The sequence below is a fragment of the Orcinus orca genome, chromosome 1 (genome assembly GCF_937001465.1).
Source record: "Orcinus orca chromosome 1, mOrcOrc1.1, whole genome shotgun sequence".
Lineage (NCBI taxonomy): Eukaryota > Metazoa > Chordata > Mammalia > Artiodactyla > Delphinidae > Orcinus > Orcinus orca.
Genome location: NC_064559.1, coordinates 98,875,823 through 98,895,751, shown reverse-complemented (window position 1 = coordinate 98,895,751; position 19,929 = coordinate 98,875,823). Strand labels below are relative to the sequence as shown.

The window sequence follows — 19,929 nt, the reverse complement described above, 5'->3', positions numbered from 1 at the left end:
CTTTCTAGGCTTTAGAGAGTGTTTCACCTAATTTACCCCAAGTGACATGCACAGTCCCTCAGGCACGCGCCCCGTGCGGAGTGAGATCTGAGGCCGGGGGCTGGCTAGGATGACCTGGACGGCAAGCTTTCCCTAAGCTCAGTCATCTCCCCTCCCACCTAAATACAGCTTCTTTAGGCTGGGAGAAATAATGTATTAACTTCCCAGTTCCCCTACTTCCAGCAGACACCTCCGAGGAGTTCTCCGGCTGCCCTTCCGCGTCTCCTGGAGCTGGGGGGATCTTGGGGGAGTAGGCTGCCAGGGTGGGGGCAGAGTTGGGGACTTAGAATAGGAGGGGGAGGGGTTGGAGTCAGAGGGGGCGGAGCGAGGCCGGGCGGGGGCCGCTGGCTCCGCCCTTTCCTGGCGGCTGGGTCTTTAACACTGCCCAGCGCACATGTCGCGGGAAGCCAGGCAGCCGCTGCTGGAAGCGCACAGACGGCGGCCTGGCCGGGGCGAGGCGGGCGCCGCCGCGATGCTGCGAGGCGGACGGCGCGGGCAACTCAGCGGGCACCGCCGGGCTACGGGGCCGGGCAGCCTGCTGGCCTGGCTGATGCTGGCATCTGCGGGCGCTGCACCCTGCCCCGATGTCTGCTGCCCCCACGGCCCTTCGGGGCTGCGCTGCACCCGGCCTGGGGCCCTGGATAGCCTCCGCCACCTGCCAGGCGCCGAGAACCTGACGGAGCTGTGAGTGTCTGACGAGCGAGGGGGCGCAGGGACAGGCGGGCATAGCAGTGCCCCGTGGGCACTGGCTTGCCGCTTGCTTGCTGGATCAGCAGGGGCGGGCGTGGCAGGAGGCTGATACCGTGCAGCCCGCGGCTGTGCCTCGGCTTTCCTCCGCTGCCCTGGCAGCCTCCGCAGTTACTGCCTGGAAGTTGGGCTCAGGGCAGCTGCGGTGCCAGCTTCGAGGAGAGGAAAGGGGGCTCTCTGTGGACCATACCTGAGAGAGCCCAGCCTTCTAGAAACCACTTTCTGGAGCTCAGCCAGGAGTCCACCCTCTGCCCTATGCAGGGGCTGGTTATCCGCAGAGACATCCCCCCCCCACCACCACCAGTTTGGCATCCTCACCATTTTCCTTTTCCAGGGAGAAATCAGCCCCCTCCCCTTTCCTAGTCATGACCAGGCAATACCAATTCTCTCTGGAATTGGGAATTGAACTGGAATAGGTGGGAGGCGCTGAGGAGCCGTAGCTTGGGGGTTGAGCTCTCTTCTTCCCACTTCCACCATCTCTTGTCCACACCACCTCTTGATTTGGACGTGGGAAATGAGAGCCCCACCTGGCTTCCCTCTCCCCACCCCATCTCCCTCACCACCCTTGTCTCCCTACTTTGGGCAGGGAGTCAGGGGCCTTGCTGAGAGACTCTCCTCCCTTCGGGACTGGAAACTAAGAGGAATCTCCAGCATTTGCAGTACTCTGACATCCTGCAGTAACTGGTTACAAAATACTCAAGTACTTTTTAGCAGTGGGTGAAACCTATGGGAGTATTCTGTACTTACTGGCCTAGAGGTACTCAAGCATCGCATGGTGGTGGCTGGAAAATACTTGAGTATTCTATGTGGCTGGCGGGGCCAGCAAGACTTCTAGAAGAAGAAAGGAACTGCTAGAATATTCTCCTCCTGTGGCCTGGGGTTAGCGAATGGGCAAGGAGCCCTGGCCTCATGTATGACAGGCTGGAAGGTATCTGAGGCAGGGGCCATCGATGTCTGGAAGTGACTTGAGCAGCCTGCGATAATTGGCACTGAGTTACTTGGGTATCTTGTGGTAATTAACAGGAAGGTACTTGATCTCTCTCCCTAATGGCCCTAGGGAGATGAGGAGGCAAGATGGCCTTGTCTTGGTCTGGACCTAGGTTTCTGCATGATGGGAGGGGGCCTGAGGTCCAGACTGTCACCCCCAGTCCCGTCCATTCATCACTCTGGGCCTTCAAAGCAGGGCCCAGGCTCCTGAATGTTCCCCATCAGCCCTCTCTTTTCCTGATTCCCTTCCAAGCCCCTAGTAGGTACAGCTGGGGGAGGGGGTGGAAGTGTGGACAGGTTGGGGCTGGGGGGGTGGGAGGCATGCAGGGTGGTGAGCTGAGCTGTCCCTCTGGGTGGGGGGGGCAGTCTAACCCCTGCCTCCGCCTGCAAGGTCCCCTCCTCCTCCCTCACCCGCAGAGCTAAGGCGGAGATAATGGACTCGAATAGACAGATTGATTATGAATCCAAACGAATGAGGCAGCTTTGAGCACGCTGCCTGACAGTTTGCACACACCCGGCCACACTACGTTCTCACCCCCTCCCGGGCTCCCTATAGCTCTAGGTCTTTTGGGCAGGGGCTGGTGGGGGGTTGGCAGGACAGGGACCTACTCTCTCAGAGTCACTGGAGTTTTACTCCCTAGACCTCAGGGGACTGAGGACCTGATGCCTGGCTGTCCTGCAGGGGCCAAGTCTGGGAAGGGCTGGCGGGGAGGGGTCATTCAGGCTGGTCCCGGTTCCCACAATTGAGGAAAGTACAGGGTAGAGGGGGAGAGTTCTGAGAACTGGCAGTGAGTCAGGGGCCCCGGTGTGTGTGGTGGGGGCAGGCCTGATGTGCCGCTGCAGGGCAGCTGACTTCTCAGGAACTCCCTGGCGGGTTAGATCCAGAAGCTGGACAGGGCCTGCGGTGTCAGAAATCCCCCAGCCCTGCACGCCTGCTTTTACTTCTGTCTTTCTCTTCTTCCCATCTTGCTTTCTCTGGCTCTCTGTGCTTATCTATCTGTCCCTCTGTCTCCATTTTCTTATCTGTCTCTCTCCTTGTCTGTCTCTGTCTCTGTCTCGCTGCCTGTCTTCTCCTGTCAGTCCCTTCCTCCTAGGTGTCCCTGTTTCGCTCTCTCTTTGTTTTTCTGCACCCTGCTCCCCACCCTCAGCCTTCCCGTTGCCCTCTCACTGTGAAACACAGCCGCTCGTCGCCTCTCCACTGTCCCCAACTCTGACTCCGTCCTCTCATTGCCCCTCTCCTCTTCCCTGGGTCCCTCCTGGGGCAGGGAGGGGCTCAAGGGGTCTCTGACTGACAGCCTCTATGCCTGTCGCTCGCTTTGCTGAAAGATGGCGGGGGCGGTGGAGGGGTTGCTTCTTGAGTGTGGGGAGGGACCAGCTTTGAGGGGGAGAGGGTGGGGTGTGTGTGTGTGTCTGCCCCTGTGCGCGTGCACAGCAGTGTGGGTGAGCCCAGGCGGTGGCCCCTGAGCGGTGTGTTTGGGAGCGCATATTTACATGGCCACAGGGCTTCCTGTGTGCTGGGTGGGGCAGTGGCAGGGATGAGCGCGGGCCCTTTGTGGAAGCAGGCTTTCCAGCGTGACCCCCTACTGCTGAGCGTGTGCAGGAGAGGCTCTGTGTTTAAAAGCAGAACGCCAAGCTGCAAATGGACTTGTGTGTGTTTGTGAGTGTGAGTATGCCCACACATTCTCACGTGTGTGTGTGCGCGCGTGAGAGTTACGCAGCTATATTTGTCCCTGTGGGAGAGCGTGAGCACGCACACGGGCACACCTGTGGGTTCATGCATGCATGTGTGGACGTGTGTGAGGAGATGTGTCTCTGTGCATATATTTACACATCTGTGTGTGTGCATGCTTGAGTGTGTGAGAGTGTGCATGTGTGGTGGTGTGAGGATGCATGCATGGGACGGTGTGGCTGTGTGAGGTGGTAGGTCTCCGTGCATATGAGGATGCACGTGTGTGGGCATGCCTGTGCATGTGTACGCGTGTAAACAGGTTTTTGTGTGACTGGGTGCATGTGTGCACACGCGCATGTGATTGGGAGGGAGGGAGGTGGGTGGGTGTGGGAACTCGAGTGTGGGCCTGGGCCCCTGTGACTCCCATCCCCTCTCCCCACAGCTACATCGAGAACCAGCCGCATCTGTGGCAGCTGAAGCTCAGTGACCTGAGGGGCCTGGGGGAGCTGAGAAACCTGTGAGGGGCTCCACACAGGGCCTGGGGGACCAGAGGTTCAGGGAGGGCTCAAGGGGCCTGGGAGGGGCGTGGGAGGACCTGAGAGGCTCAGGACGGAGGGGCTGGCCACTCAGTGAGCTCAGTGGTCTCAGGGGTCCAGGGTGGCTGAGAAAGCTTTGAGGAGGGTGGGGAGGGGTCCAGGGCTCAGCACGGGGGACCAGAGGGCTGGCATGGGCAGAGAGTGCGACCCAGGGGGGCTACGACCCTCGGTGTTGATCCTGCTGCACCCTCCCCAGCACCATCGTGAAGAGTGGTCTCCGTTTCGTGGCGCCAGATGCCTTCCATTTCACTCCTCGTCTCCGTCGCCTGTGAGTGGCCAGGGCTGGGCGGAGGGGGGTGAGAAGACACCTAGGCTTGGGCGGCTAATGGGCTTGGCCCTCCCCAGGGAACTGTTCTGAGGAAGGCCCCAGCCTGGTCAGGGAAGTCGTTCCGCCCGTTCTCCTGGGGCCTTCTTCTCATCCACTTCAGGGATGGCGGTGCCCTCAGCTCCCACCCCTGCCTGCTGGAAGGTCCTTCTTGCTGTCTCACTTCCATGCTTCATGCTACAGGGACACTTCTCATAGGTGCCTGCCTCCGTTTTCTTCCCCGGGCTCAGATACACATCAGTCCAAAGGGAGCAAGGATCGGGAACAGGGCCCCGGGTTCTGGCCGGGACTCTATCTCCCACCTGCTCCCTGGCCCCTGGGATAGCCTGGGAGCTGGGGGATCAGATCTGCCACTCGGTGTACTCCCCTGGGAGTCACAGCCACCCTTTCCGTAGAGGAGGGGGAGGGGCAGGAGACACCTCCAAAGGAGAGACCCTTGGAGTCCCTGGCAGCCCCTCTGAGGGTAGGAGTTCAGCTCCTCCTCTCACCACTGGCAGGTGGAGAGATGGGAAGTGTGGTGGGAGCCTGCCATTCAGAGCTGTGCTGGGTACTCTCAGCGCTCTGTGTGTCCGTGATTTAGCAACAACGATGACAAAATGAGGTGATGTTACCCTCACTGACTGTGTACTAGGGCTTCAGTTAAAAATGTGTACTTGGGCTTCCCTGGTGGCTCAGTGGTTGAGAGTCCGCCTGCCGATGCAGGGGACACGGGTTCGTGCCCTGGTCTGGGAGGATCCCACACGCCGCGGAGCGGCTGGGCCCGTGAGCCATGGTCGCTGAGCCTGCTCGTCCGGAGCCTGTGCTCCGCAACGGGAGAGGCCGCGACAGTGAGAGGCCCGCGTACCGCAAAAAAAAAAAAAAAAAAAAGCGTACTCAGTGACACCTCACGATACTTAGGTCAGTGAATCTTCACAATCAACCTGGTGAGAAAGGTAGTGTCATCTCCATTTTATAGATGAGAATTCTGAGAATAAGACGTGTTCAGTTTCTGGGCTGAGGTCACACAGCTGTAAGTGGCAGGACAGAGGCACACTCAGCTCTGTCTGGCGCTAAAGCGGGTAGTCTTTGTGATCCCCCTGTGGCGGCTACCCTCCATCTCAGCCTCCACAAACTGAAAGACAGCTAGGCAAGGGGAGGGGTCAGGGCAGGCCCCTCAGAGGCAGAGGGTCCCCGGAGTGGCAGCCTGGTGCAGGGTGCAGAGTCCTGGAGCTGGCCCCTTACCCAACTCCCTTTCTCTATCTCTACAGCTAGGGGACTGGGGGCCTGGGGTCCCTTGCAGCCAGCTTTCCTTAGTCCCTGAGGAGGGGAAGGAAGGAGGAGTGGGGAGGGAAGCCGGGGAAGGACTCTGAGATCCTCACCACTGCGTCCGGCAGGCGGCAAGGGAGTGTGGAGGCCCCGTGATCCCCCTCCTCCTCTGGCCCCGTCCTGGGCTCTGTGGGCAGGCAGCACAGATGGAGCCCCTGCCCCCAGCTGGGGCCTCAGCACTTTGCCAGCTGGGGCCAAGGCTTGGGGAGGGGTAGCGGCTGTTCCCTCAGACCACCCCGCCTCCCTGGGGTCTGGGGAGGGGGTTCAGTGCGGTTAACCCTTGTTGTCCCAGGGAGAAGAGCAGGACTCAGAGAGCCCAACTGGTCCCCCCTCTCCAGTGACTCGTGGGCTGGTTGTAGTTGCCAGGGCTGGGGTCGGGGGAGCCAGATGTCAGCTTCCTCCTGGCTCCTCCCCTCCCTCACACTGGGTCAGAGCGAGGTCGCTGGCTCACAGGGTCTGTCTGCTCTGTCTCAACTCCCGCAGGGATCTGTCCTTCAATGCTCTGGAGTCTCTCTCCTGGAAAACCGTCCAGGGCCTCTCCCTACAGGAACTGTGAGTGTGGGGACTTCCAGGGTCAAGAGCGGCAAGTGTGTGTGTGTGTGTGTGTGTGTGCGTGTGCACTCGGGCACTTGAACCTCTGTGTGAAGGTATGTGTCGCTGTGTCTGTGTGGAACTTTGGGGGTGGGGTGTTCTCTCTGGGGCCGCGTGTTTGGCTGTCCATATGCATGTTGTGAACCCCCCATCGAAGCAGAAGCAGCAGGCCCACCATTGAGGTGGTGATTGCCCTGGGCACATTTGGGGTGGGGGGTGGAGAGCTGGCCTGGACAACTGATTGCGTGTGTGCTTGGGGGGCCGGGGGCTGGCATGGTTCTCGGGGCCTGTGCACGCCGGCATATCCGCCCACAGTGTTCATGGGATGGGTGGGACGGCCGTGGTCCATGTTTGTTTGGTGGGCGCCTGAGGCCTCTGGGTCACCCCGGAAGGCTGTGCCCTTCTCTTCTTGTCACCCTACTTGGAGCCCTCACCTGGCTTGTCACCCTGGGGATCCCAGGTGAGGGAATTCCATGTAGCCCACAGCTGGCTATCTTTGACTTTCAGCATTCTATTCTATAGGGGGGTCCATGAGAGGAATTTCTCCTGTGTCCCCACTCCTTCACCTCTAGACAGTCCACCCTGCTGTCTAACTGCACTCCCTCTTGCTGTAGTACTCCTTCACATCTGCCCTTCCCCTGACTCTCTTGGTGTCCCCCACACCCACCAGAGTCCTGTCGGGGAACCCCCTGCACTGTACCTGTGCCCTGCTCTGGCTGCAGCGCTGGGAGGAGGAGGGGCTGGGCGGAGTGCGGGAACAGAAGCTGCAGTGTCCCGGGCAGGGGCCCCTTGCCCTCATGTCCAACACCAGCTGCGGTACGTGCTGGAGGTGGTGTGAGGGGCTGGGAAAGAGCACCATGCTTGGGGAGAGGGCACTGGGCAGGGCTCAGGGGGTGAGCCCTGAAGAGGGACTGGGAAACGGGCATTGGCAAGAGCTGGGGGAAACTGAAGGTTGGGGGGCAGGGGCAGGGTCTCTGGGGGGCAGGGGCAGGGTCTCTGAGGAGCCCTTGGGCGGGGCTTGGAGGCCGCTCCCAGCTCTAACGCCCCTTGGGCATCCTGGGCCACCAGGTGTGCCCACGCTGAAGGTCCAGATGCCCAATGCCTCCGTGGACGTGGGGGACGACGTGTTGCTGCAGTGCCAGGTGGAGGGGCAGGGCCTGGAGCAGGCTGGCTGGATCTTCACGGAGCTGGAGGAGTCAGCCACGGTGATGGTGAGAAGCCTTCCACCGCCCGTGCCCCCATGCCCCCCTCCTGATTCGAGGCCTGCACAGAGTACAGGAGACAAAGACAGGGAAAGAGAGACAACAAATAAGAAGCACATAAAGGGTGAGGGATGGACAGAGATGGTTTAGACCCCTGGGACTAAGGCTTGAGCTGCTGGGCAGCCGCAGGCATGCACATGCCCTCAGGCCAGGCCCCGGCCCAGCAAGGACCCCAGGCTCCACCGATCCACCAAAACTTAGGTCCCCGCTCTGGGATCACGGTGCTGGCCACAAGAGAGAGGGTCACAGAGCCCTCACATATTGGAGCTGAGCAGGGGAGCCCAACAGACCAACTCTCCCATCCACCTCCTTTCCAGATAAGGAAACTGAGAACCAGGGACAGGGCACAATATTTGCGGTCCTGCACCCAGGCCAGTTCTTGGGGTCCTTTTGGTCATTTTCTAGAGATTCTGGAAGCAACATCCTCTTGAGTGTGTGATGAGCATATTAATAAAGGAGGCACAGGTCTGGTTCCAGCTCTCTCACTAATTAATTCTTGGAGTGACTTTTGGAAAAATCCCTCAGTCTGCCTGCATTTTGGTTTTCTTATCTGTCAGCTGAGGAGGTAGACATGATGGCCTTCTGATGTCCTGCCTGCCTCTGGGCACTCTCCGGCCTCTTATCCAGATCGGTCTTTGGGCATCTTCCCAGGTCTTGCCCTTTGTCCTCAGGCTGGCGACGGGCAGCTGAGAGTAGCTGTAGGTGACTCAGGAGGCCTCATGGACAAGGTCAGCAGGGGCCGACGTTGGGCTGTGCGCACCCAGAAAGCTGGCCCCTCATGGGTGGACACAGAGGGTCCAGTCCCTGGAAGGATCTGGGTCAGTGAAAGCAGCGGTGTGGTGTCCAATTTGGAGGCCCTCGCTTTGGGAGTGGAGTCAACCCCAGAATTGCTGGTGGCCCTGGAACAATGTTGAAGGAGGAACCACAAGCCACTGAGTGGTTCCTCCTCTCCCAGAGATCAAAGCCACTAAGAGTGAGTAATGGAAAAGGGGGCAAGACAGAAGCAAGAGGCTGGGCATGACCATCTGTGGAGAGACCTTTGATAAGCTGTTTTGGGAAGTTGCAGGTTTTTGCTTTTCTCTTTGGGAGCTTTACATGTTTGCTACCACTTCTGTTTTCTGGAGACTTCCTATAGAAAAGCCATAGCCTAACTGGGTTAAATGGAGGGGAGGGGAGGCTGGTCCCCCTCAGGAGTGTGAAGGGTGGCAGAGCAGCTCCAAGGGAAGAGTTCACGGGACCCCATACCCCAGGGTGACTTGGAGGAGATGGGACAGCCGAGAGAACCTTAGGGCAGGGCTTCCCCTTGGGGTGGCTGGAACCCAGGCCTTGCATAAGAGGCTGCAGAGCTCCTCTGGAATCTTTGAACTCACATATTCCAGTGGAAGCCCAGAGAAACTTCACCTTTTGTGGTATTTATTCAAGGGATTCCACATTTACAAAATTTCCAGATAAATCAGATTTGTCCACTACTTCATCTGTTTTCATCATTTTATGAAAATAGCTTTCTAAAATGTCAAAAGGTCATTTTGTTTACCTCTTCAGCTTACAAAATAAGAAAATCTTGGTTCAGCGAGATTAAGAATTGTCTTAAGGCCATATAACGTCCATGGTGTCTTAGGAAGAGAATCTGAATCGGATTCAGTCTTTTGATGACGATTCAGAACCAAGTCACTTAGCTTCTCTCTAACTTCACTCTCTTTTTCCATCTGCCAAAGGTAGTCACCATGATTCTACCGTTGCTTCTAACTGCTGCCCTGTTACCAGCACCATCTCTTTGTTTCTGATCTTCCTTGGGCTGAGACTAAATTTCTTAGAAATATGTGTAAGACAAGAATGAGTAGGTGGTGAGGTCCTAGCTGGTTTTCCAATTAGTTGTGCATATGAAGTACTTGGGATTTGTGACATTTAGCTGTTTAGATGGGTGGTTTTATGGCTTGGGGTACTTTATGCCTATTTTGAGGTTATTGGTTGTGTTCTAGAGTTTTCAGATCATTAAACAAATGATCCAGGAGAACCTGCAAACAAGCTCTAAAGGAGGGCCGTTCTCTGCTATATTCTCTCCCACACCTTTTTCCTTCCCCTCCCTCCCGGCCTTCCTCCCTTTTCCATCTGGCCCAGAGAGGCTCCCCAAAGACATCAGCTCCAGCCACCCTGCCTCCAATCCCAAGCTAGCTGAAGCTTTTCTTGATTTTCCCCTTTCTTCTCTGACCCAGCAATCTGGGAGTCTGCCGTCCTTGGGACTGACCCTGGCCAATGTCACCAGTGACCTCAATAGGAAGAACGTGACGTGCTGGGCGGAGAATGACGTGGGCCGGGCTGAAGTCTCTGTCCAGGTCAACGTCTCCTGTGAGTCCCAATGACTGCCCCTGAGCCCACCCCCATTCCTTCTTCCCTGAAAAGAGGATGTGAGCGTGGGGGGCTGCAGGAAAGGGGTGGGATGTGTGTGTCCACAGCTGCTCCCTCCCAGCTGTTTCCAGATTCCCATGAAAACCTGATCCTTTGAGGGAAGTCCTGGGGGCTCGTCAAGGCCAGAGGGATGGAGATGGATTTCTTTTTGGCCCCTGCCCAAGTCTTGCTACCTGAAGCCCTCAACACCAGCTGCCTGCCCGTTCTCACTGCTCTGCTGTATTTCTTCATGTCCGTTCCTCCTTAGAACTTTTGTCCTACATCCTAGTTTTCTTTTTTTAATTTTTAATTAATTAATTAATTAAGTTATTTATTTATGGCTGCGTTGGGCCTTAGTTGCGGCACGCGGGATCTTTCATTGCGGTGGGCGGGCTCTTCATTGCAGCGTGCTGGCTTCTTTCTAGTTGTGGCCCGGGCTTAGTTGCCCCTCGGCATGTGGGGATCTTAGTTCCCCCACCAGGGATCGAACCTGCGACCTCTGCTTTGGAAGGGGGATTCTTAACCACTGGACCACCAGGGAAGCCCCTACATCCTAGTTTTAAAAGAAGAAATTCCCCATCTAAGTTCCCCTTTAGGCTTACTGCCTAATTTCCCTAGGTCTGCCACAAATTATTTAAAATCTTCTGTTATATACATTTTTCTTCATGTGAAACATAACATACATAGATATGTACATAAAACATATACACCTTAAACAGTAATTATTCTTACCGGCAGTTCAGAAGACACTCTCTTCCTCTCCCCATTCAGAACCCCATCCTTCTCCTCCACCCCATCCTGACTTTTGTGATAATCATTTCCTTGCTTTTAAAAAGAATTTTACACACGTATGCTTCCCTATCAATATGGTTGAGTTTTGTCTGTTCTTGTACATTATATAAATGGAATCATACCTCGTATTATTTTGTGTCTAGTTTCTTCTGCTCAACGTTATTATTTTTTTAAAGATTTATTTATTATTTATTTTTGGCTGCATCGGGTCTTAGTTGCGGGATCTTAACGGGATCTTTGTTGAGGCATGAGGGATCTTTTGTTGACGTGTGCGGGTTTTCTCTTTCTAGTTGTGACGCGCAGGCTCCAGAGCGCTTGGGCTCTGTAGTTTGAGGCACGCGGGCTCTCTTGTTGAGGTACGCGAGCTCAGTAGTTGTGGCGCATGGGCTTAGTTGCCCCGCAGCATGTGGAATCTTAGCTCCCTGAGCAGGGATTGAACCTGCGTCGCCTGCATTGTAAGGCAGATTCTTTACCACTGGACCACCAGGGAGGTCCCTCAACATTATTTTTGTAAGATTCGTCCACGTTAATGGGAGTAACTATTAGTTCATTCAGTTCACTGCTGAGTAGTATTCCATTGCATGAGTGCTGGCTGGAATTCCAGTATCAATTGTGTGTGTGTATGTATATATATTTTTTCTATTATTGAGGGGCTTTTGTTTCTTTCAGGTTGGGTCTATTTCAAACCCATATCTTTTTTCAAAAAGTTTTTAAACTGTATATATATATATATATATATATATATATATATATATATATATATATATATATATATATATATATAATTTGTTTGATATTTAGGCCCCCTTCCCGATCTTCTTTTTTTTTTAATGTATTTATTTATTTTTGGCTGTGTTGGGTCTTCGTTTCTGCGCGAGGGCTTTCTCTAGTTGTGGCAAGCAAGGGCCACTCTTCATCACGGTGCACGGGCCTCTCACTATCGCGGCCTCTCTTGTTGCGGAGCACAGGCTCCAGATGCGCAGGCTCAGTACTTGTGGCTCACGGGCCTAGTTGCTCCGCGGCATGTGGGATCCTCCCAGACCAGGGCTTGAACCCGTGTCTCCTGCATTAGCAGGCAGATTCTCAACCACTGCGCCACCAGAGAAGCCCCCGATCTTCTTAGGCTTGATTACACTTAATTTTTCTGGATCCCTCATCCAAAAGACTCCATGTCTAATTTCCATAAGCCGGTACCCTACTTCTCTAGGACTGTTACTTATTTTCTTTAAACCCACCACTTAAGTTCTTTAAGCCTGAGTTTTATGTACCTGCTGCCTGATTTATTTCAGATTTACTGTCAGCTTTCTCCAAAACGTCTCTCCTTATGAACCTCTTAGGGCCTGCTGACCAGTTTCTCTTAAGCCTACCCCCTGATTTCCAGCTGTCCACTCCCAGCCCCACCTAGGATTGGTCAGGCCCGCAGCTGCTCCCGGACTCTGTCTGTCCCCCTCTCTGGCCCACAGTCCCCGCCAGTGTGCATCTGCAGCCGGCCGTGGAGCAGCACCACTGGTGCATCCCCTTCTCGGTGGACGGGCAGCCCACGCCCTCTCTGCGCTGGCTCTTCAATGGCTCTGTGCTCAACGAGACCAGCTTCATCTTCACCGAGTTCCTGGAGCTGGCAGCCAATGAGACCGTGCGACACGGCTGCCTGCGCCTCAACCAGCCCACCCACGTCAACAACGGCAACTACACGCTGCTGGCTACCAACCCCTTGGGCCAGGCCGCCGCCTCCGTCATGGCCGCCTTCATGGACAACCCTTTCGAGTTCAACCCTGAGGACCCCATCCCCGGTGTGAGGGCCACCCTGAACCCTGCCCCCTATCCCTGGGTTCCACCTGGGTACAGATCCAGGTGTCCAGGGATGCCTGGCCCACTTCCTGCTGTGATCCTGACCTCAGAAGTTGGAGTGCCTGGTCTTGGACAGAAAGAAGCCTGGGGTTCTGGTGTCCAGCTCTGCGCTGTCCTCCTTTGCCCCTGCCTCCCCCAAACCCCAGGAGTCCTGAACCCCTGAGCTCTTCCATTCACTTGGGCTGGCTGAAGAGAGAGCCACGCACCAGGGCATCCCTGGCCCAGCTGGAAAAGGGCCACGTGCATCTTCTCCCTTGAGGTCCAGCAGCTCCACCTCCCCACCCCAGCCCCACCCACGAAGGGATGAGTCCCAGAGGGGGAAGGGGACGCACTGCTTTTTTCCCCATCTGATCGCTTTCTCTCCTCCCTCCTGCTGCAGTCTCCTTCTCGCCGGTGGGTGAGTAGCCCAGGCTGGAGGGCAGGTTCTATCTGGTCCCTGGAGCTGCGGCTGGGGCAGGGGGTACAGTTAACCTGATCCTTGCGGGGTCAGCTGGGGCCAGGGTGGGGAGTCGGTAGAGGAGACACCGTGTGTGCCAAAGCCTATCCTTCTTGCCCTGTGTCCCCACAGACACCAACAGCACATCCGGAGACCCAGTGGAGAAGGATGAAACACCTTTTGGGGTGAGCGTGGGAAGTGGAAGCTCGTCCAGGACTTTAGATCAGGAAGTCGGGCTAGAGGCTCATCTGCATGTCGGTTCTGGTCAGAGCACAGAGATCAGTAGAGTCTGGCCTGAGCTTAATCAGCCCCCTTCACAGCCGTGACCCAGGGGAGGAGGAGGCAGGTCTGCGGGCCTGGCTCTGGGCATCTATGCAGGACGGAGAAACAGTTTGCTATGGGGGAGCTCTGAGAGTGCAGACAACGCCCAAATCTGACCACCCCACACCCTCAGGTCTCCATGGCCGTGGGCCTGGCTGTTTTTGCCTGCCTCTTCCTTTCTACGACGTTTCTTGTGCTCAACAAATGTGGACGGAGGAACAAGTTTGGGATCAACCGTGAGTTGGGGGGCTGCAGAATGGCTGTCTGTCAGTCCGTCCATCTGGCTTTGTTTCCTGCTGGCTCTTCCCCACTCTGTCCGCTGTGTGAGGGCCTGTGCACACGTGGAGTTCTGCAGAGTGTGTGTTTGGGGTATACAAGGACAGGCTATGGGGCTCGTGAGTATGAGTGTGTCGGTGCTGGAGCCGGGGTGGTTTCAGAGGTAGCATCTGCTAATTGGTGGCTGGATTGTAGTCAAACACTAAGTGGATCTGGGAGGTCTGGGCTCTGCGGGGGGAGCAGTGGGGGAGTTCTCTCGTGGCCCACGGGGCCTGGGGTTGGACAGGAGCCAGACAGAGAATGGCCATAGTGCCTCCCCTTCCTCCTGCCTGCTGTCTGGCTTCCTAGCTCTTCTGTTCCTCCCGTGCAAGTTATGAGGTGGGGTCACCTGGCACCCTGCAACCTGACAGGAGCTAGAGCGTGTGCCTGGGCTGTGACCCCTCCATGTTACTGTGTCTCCTTCCCAGGCCCCACCGTGCTGGCTCCAGAGGATGGACTGGCCATGTCCCTGCATTTCATGACATTGGGTGGCAGCTCCTTGTCTCCCAGCGAGGGCAAAAGCTCTGGGCTCCAAGGCCACATCATTGAGAACCCACAGTACTTCAGTGATGCCTGTGAGGGGCTGGGTCAAGGGTGCGGGCGAGCCTGTGTGTGTGTGTGTTTGCACATGTGTGTGTGCATATGTAGAAGCCCCTGTGTGTCATTGCCTTTGCCCACCCCAGGCCTGAACAAGCCTTCCCTCCCACCCCGCTGCCACCCGTCCACATCATGTCATGGGGCTTGGTGAAGGTGTGAAGGCTCACTTTCAGTGTCCATCCTCCCCTTTGCCTGGAACCCCCTGTGCAGAGCACAGCCCTGCTGGACAGTCCTGTCCTTGCCCCTGTCCCATCCTTCCCAAGACTGGGACTCTTGTCTGACCCTGCAAGCCCCCCGCAGGTGTTCATCACATCAAGCGCCGGGATATCGTGCTCAAGTGGGAGCTGGGCGAGGGCGCCTTTGGGAAGGTCTTCCTAGCTGAATGCCACAGCCTGCTGCCTGAGCAGGACAAGATGCTAGTGGCCGTCAAGGTAAGACCTTGGCCAAGCGATATTGCTGGCCCGGGCCCCCCTCCCAGAGCACCATCATTCCAGGATGGGGTGCTCAGGCTGGTGGGTGGGAGGCTGGGGTCCGGCATGGTTCACGCCTTGTGGGTGGATGGGTCACCTTGGACGTGGAGAGGTCAAGGCTGGGCCCTCACCCAGGCCTGTCCCCGCCCCTGCCATCCAGGCGCTGAAGGAGGTGTCTGAGAGTGCCAGGCAGGACTTCCAGCGGGAGGCCGAGCTGCTCACCATGCTGCAGCACCAGCACATCGTGCGCTTCTTTGGCGTCTGCACGGAGGGCCGCCCGCTGCTCATGGTCTTTGAGTACATGCGGCACGGTGACCTCAACCGCTTCCTCCGGTATGAGGGCCCAGCCCTGGCGCTGGCCCCTGGCCCGTCGTCCCTTCCCTACAAGCACATCCCTGCTTGTCTGCTGAACTGCGGGGGGTGGGACACCAAGAAGAAGCAGGAAGGCCCTGTCCGCAAGGCAAGTGTGAGGCAAATGTGTGAATGTGAGGAGAGTCCGTGCGGAGGACAGAGCGGCACTGTCAGGGAGGTTGCCTTAGCAGAAGTCAGGAGCTGAATCTTCAGGATGGGTGGGCTTTGCAAAGTGTGTGTGCACTTGCGTGTGGCACACAGAAGCCAGGCCTGTAAGAGGTGGCAGTTTTGATAACTACGATAACAGCAATAACAGGCATTTATCAGGCACTCTCCACGCTCCAGGCACTATGCTATATATTTTATAATTCATTCTAATTATGACTGTCTGTGCTTATACATATATGTCTGTATAATAATGTAAACGTATACTTATTTTTCATAGTCTCCTAGCATATATGAAGAAAGTTACCAAAAATTCGTTTCTTTGGCTTTGGACAGAACAACTCTGATATGTCAACTAATTTGTACTGATAATTTTAATAGCTTCAAGAAATGTACCCATTTCTCAGATGAGGCTTACAGAGGTTAAGTGACTTGCTCAAGGGCACACAGGTAACAAATGGTCCAGGGAGATGTGACCCCAGGCAGAGCCCCGCTCTCAACCCCTGACTGTGATGGTCACATATTCCCTTCGTCGAGTCCTACTCCGATGAGGTGGACCCCCTGTGAGGTTGGGGCAGTGTGAGGCAGGGAAAGGGCCAGGGTTTGGAATCAACTGTGACTTATTAGCTGAGCCTACTTTGCCAAGTAGATTTCCTCTCTGACCTCAGTTTCCCTACCAGTAAGAGGGACAACGGGGGACTGTGGTTCTGGATGAGTGTGTTTGTACAGCTGATGGTAGTGATTTGGTCTCCAAACATCCCTTTGGGAGTGTCAGGTCATTCATGTAGCCAGGCTGCAAAATTCAGCTGGGAGAGACCCCAGAGTGTGAGCTTATCTTGAGCATGGGGAGGAGCCAATGGAGGATGTGGAGAGGGAAGGAGGTGAGGGCAGACCTGAGGTTAAATGTGGAGGTGAATTTGTTCAGAGGAACCCAAGTCAAGAGGAGGCCAAAGGGGAGCCCTTCCCCTTACTCACCAGATGTGGTGTGGGCTGTGTGCTAGGGACCAGATGCAAGCCAGGATCCATCTGGGGTCCAGGATGGAGGAAAAGCAGCTTTATATAGTGGCAAGAGCACGGGGAAACCGAAGGAGGGAAACATGAAAGCTCCTAGATGAGTCTGGAAGACTTCCCCTAGGAAGGGCCTATTTCTATTTCTACTCGCCTCTGGGCCTCTACCTCTGCCTGGTATGCTGGCTCTCCTTCCCAGCCCCTTCACCCACCCCTGTCCCCGACCCCTTCAAGTGGCTTACCCACCTCCCTTCCCAAGGGCTTGAGTCTCAGTTTAGATGTCTCTTCTTCCATGAAGCCTTCCCTGACTTCTTCCATCCCTACCCTGAGTGCCCAGCAGGTGCTCGCCACATTGCACTGCTGTAACCTGTTTATCTGCATCCTACCCTCCCCTGTAGCTCTGGTGCTTGGCACGTTGGAGATGTTACCCGGAATAAGTGAAGAAATAAATTGTTGAGGAGAAAGTTGGCCAGTAGGAAAGGGCAGTACTGACAAAACCTACAGCTCAGACAGCTTCAGAAGAAGGAATATTTGGGGAATGGAGATGAATGATCAGGTACTGGTCTAGAGGGATGGCTGTGGGGAGGAGGAGGGCATCCTGGAAACCTTTGGAAGGAAGGCTGGATACCGAGGGCAAAGGTGAGAGAGACAGGAATCGAGGACTACCAGATTTCAGGCTCACAGCCTGGGTGGGGGATGCTCCCTTCATTGAGGCAGGGGCAGGCCTGGGGGAAGATGCTGAGCGTCTTCGCAAGGGCTGAGTCGGAGGTGTACCCGGGCAAGAGATGTAGGGGCCAGTGGGCAGCTCCAGTGGGCTTGGAGTTCAAGGGGGCTGCCTGAGAGGAAGGCATTAATGTGGAAAGTGTGGGCACCAGTGGAAGCTCTAGAGGTGGGGCACACCAGCCGGCCCCCATCCCGGTCCCTCCAGACAGCTGCCTCCCCTGTTCTTTCCTTCCTACATTCCCTGAGTCCCTTCCCCCACCCCCCACCCCCAGCTCCCTGGGCTCCCTTCTCTCAGGCTCCTGGGGGTTCTCTCCTCCCAGCCTATCCTTCTCCCTCACTCTTTCTCGAAGGTCCCACGGGCCTGATGCCAAGCTGTTGGCTGGCGGGGAGGACGTGGCTCCAGGGCCTCTGGGCCTGGGGCAGCTGCTGGCCGTGGCTAGCCAGGTCGCCGCGGGGATGGTGTATCTGGCGGGTCTGCACTTCGTGCATCGGGACCTGGCCACGCGCAACTGTCTGGTGGGTCAGGGACTAGTGGTCAAGATCGGCGATTTCGGCATGAGCAGGGATATCTACAGCACCGACTATTACCGCGTAAGTCTTTCACCCCGACCCCTCCCACAGCATCCAAACTGTAGACACGCTAATGCCGAGTCCCCCTCCAGTGCCTGCCCTTGCTGGGCACGCCCTCCTCTTCCTCAGGCGGTGTGGTGTCTGAGGCTCTCTGGCTCTGGTTTTTAACCCTCCTCCTACCCCCTCGGCCCCCAGTGGAGGAGGGTCTGTCTCCACTATCACGGAGGGAAACGGGCACCATCGGTTTTTCCCTTTTAGCCCTGGGCGGGAGAGCCACTTCTATTTATTTTTAATGACGGGACTGGGGGCGGGTCTGCGTCATGCGTCAGGAGAGGCTGTCCGCGGTGGGCGCCCGCAGGAGGTGACGCAGCGCCCGCACGCCGGCAGGTGGGAGGCCGCACCATGCTGCCTATCCGCTGGATGCCACCTGAGAGCATCCTCTACCGCAAGTTCACCACCGAGAGCGACGTGTGGAGCTTCGGCGTGGTGCTCTGGGAGATCTTCACCTACGGCAAGCAACCCTGGTACCAGCTCTCCAACACAGAGGTCAGCCCCACTCCACGGGTCATTCCCTGCCGGCCACCCTTTCCCCGCCCCTTCGGGTCGCTTTTTCAGGAAATTCTGTCCCCTTTTGCCCCTCATCCCACTGCCGGCAGGCCGGGCACCCACCCAGCATCCTGCTGACACTGCTCTCTCCACCCCAACCCTGTTCTTTTCTCACATTCTTCCTTCTCCTATTCTAACTGGCTCCTGGGGGAACCTCAAAGCACTTATAAATGGAGCCCAGACCTCCATCCCTAGCTGCATTTTATAGACCTAGTAGGCATCATCAGGGTGAAAGGGAGAGACATGGAAAGAGGAACACAGCACGAGAGGGCCTGACGCTGCAGCAGGGAGGCTGGAGGTTAGACTGTAAGAAGGATGGTCCTACACCTCCCCTTGCTCTCCTGGCTGGACACAGGTGTTCCCTCTCCCAGAGCAGCTCCCCCCACCCCCTCCTTGGCTCGCAGCTGTCAGTTTCCATATCTCCTCCTAATGCAGTCTGCTCCCTGGAGGCTGGTGGCGTGGGAGAGAGGGTTATAGATTTTAATTTTCTCAAGCACTGAGAGAAGGAATGGAATTAGTGCCACCCATAACCCAAGCCCTCTAATGGCGAGGGAGGGAAGAAGGTGGGAAGAGACGCCAGGCTCTTCAAGCATCTCCCTGCCACAGTCTCTCCTTCTTTGGATCCCTTAGCTGCTCTTGCAGTCCTTCCTGGAGTTTAACTTTGATCTTTCCTGCTGCAGTTGTCTTTTAAGAGCAGCTAGGTCCCCACAGAGTGGCACCTACAGAAGAGAAAAAAAGTGGGGTTGCCCTCTACCTTAAAATGCAAGCCAGCCACTTTTCAAGGCCTTTACCTGCAACCCTGATCTTTTTTCTTTTTGCCCTCTGGAGCTGAGAGATGGAGAACCCTTCCCTTCTTCCATGTAGCCCTCAACACTAAACTGATGGATTTGGCAAATGCCTTGGCCCCTCCCCTTCCTTAGCCCACCTGGCAAGTCTTCCTAGGGTCTGATTCCAGCCCTTCGAGATACAATTCTACCCCAGCCCAACCCTCCCAGGGTCTCTCTAGCTTTAATCCTTCCACTGCTCAGTGTCAGAGTGGAAAGGAATCTTGGGATTCACTGCATCCTTTCAGACTATTAGTAGCTATGAGGCCCAGACATATCGTATGACCTGCCTTGGGAGCTTCCATGAGGCAGAGGCAGTGCTGGGTCTGGCCTCACTCTCCTGCCCGCAGCCCAGTATGCCCTCTTCTCTCTCCCTCTGGTGGCCCCAGGCGATCGAGTGCATCACACAGGGACGTGAGCTGGAGCGGCCGCGTGCCTGCCCACCAGAGGTCTACGCCATTATGCGAGGCTGCTGGCAGCGGGAGCCCCAACAACGCCACAGCATCAAGGATGTGCACACCCGGCTGCAAGCCCTTGCCCAGGCGCCTCCTGTCTACCTGGATGTCCTGGGCTAGGAGGCTGGCCCAGGGGCTGGGGCTGAGTAGCCGGAATACTGCAGCCTGCCCTCAGCGACCCCCACGGCTCCCAGCAGCCCCAGGGTGATCTCAAAGCATCTAACTCACCCTCAGCATGCGGGAGGGGACAGGTGGGGTCTGGGAGCAGAGGATGTTCCTGCTTCTCTAGGCAGGGTTCCGCAATAGCAATTATATTTATTATCCCTTGGCTGTGTCTCTTGCCAATTCTTGGGATGATGTCGTTCTGGGAGGGGGTTATCGGGACCCAGGTAGGGGGATGATTCTCTGGGATCCTCCCCCTCTCTGCTTAACCTCAGCCACCTACCCCTACCGCATGCAGCTGTCACCTCCACCTCGTAGTTGTGGTTTGCCTCCCAGTCCCATGGTCATCTTGTCCGCCTGGCGGTGAGGCAGCCTCAGGT

At 56.4% G+C, this 19,929-nt stretch overlaps 1 protein-coding gene across 3 annotated transcripts; it reads left to right on the top strand.

Moving 5' to 3' along the window:
• The first annotated feature begins 420 nt into the window (after positions 1–420).
• On the top strand, positions 421–19,715 carry NTRK1 (neurotrophic receptor tyrosine kinase 1). Of its 3 annotated transcripts, XM_004284532.3 has the most exons (17): positions 421–723; positions 3,885–3,959; positions 4,235–4,306; positions 6,152–6,220; positions 6,930–7,075; positions 7,328–7,470; positions 9,735–9,867; positions 12,162–12,488; positions 12,926–12,943; positions 13,115–13,167; positions 13,437–13,539; positions 14,047–14,193; positions 14,516–14,646; positions 14,846–15,018; positions 17,283–17,523; positions 17,890–18,048; positions 19,322–19,715. In XM_004284532.3, exons 1-17 carry the CDS (start codon positions 434–436, stop codon positions 19,505–19,507), a joined length of 2,466 nt encoding a protein of 821 aa, XP_004284580.2. In that variant the 5' UTR covers positions 421–433; the 3' UTR covers positions 19,508–19,715. The 3 variants fall into 3 exon arrangements, 2 of the variants coding, with proteins under 2 accessions (XP_004284580.2, XP_049557969.1); XR_007473492.1 differs by lacking the exons at positions 17,890–18,048; positions 19,322–19,715 and adding an exon at positions 16,608–16,765 and having other exon boundaries at positions 17,283–17,420; XM_049702012.1 differs by lacking the exons at positions 17,890–18,048; positions 19,322–19,715 and having other exon boundaries at positions 16,608–17,377.
• Positions 19,716–19,929: the final 214 nt, after the last annotated feature.

What these genes read in the sequence shown, in the direction of transcription:
- NTRK1 (XM_004284532.3), top strand. Translation starts at nt 434, where the DNA reads ATGTCGCGGGAAGCCAGGCAGCCGCTGCTGGAAGCGCACAGACGGCGG. An exon ending in AGGAGTCAGCCACGGTGATG is followed by an intron (nt 7,471 to 9,734) that starts GTGAGAAGCCTT and finishes TCTCTGACCCAG; the next exon opens with CAATCTGGGAGTCTGCCGTC. An exon ending in ACCAGCTCTCCAACACAGAG is followed by an intron (nt 18,049 to 19,321) that starts GTCAGCCCCACT and finishes TGGTGGCCCCAG; the next exon opens with GCGATCGAGTGCATCACACA.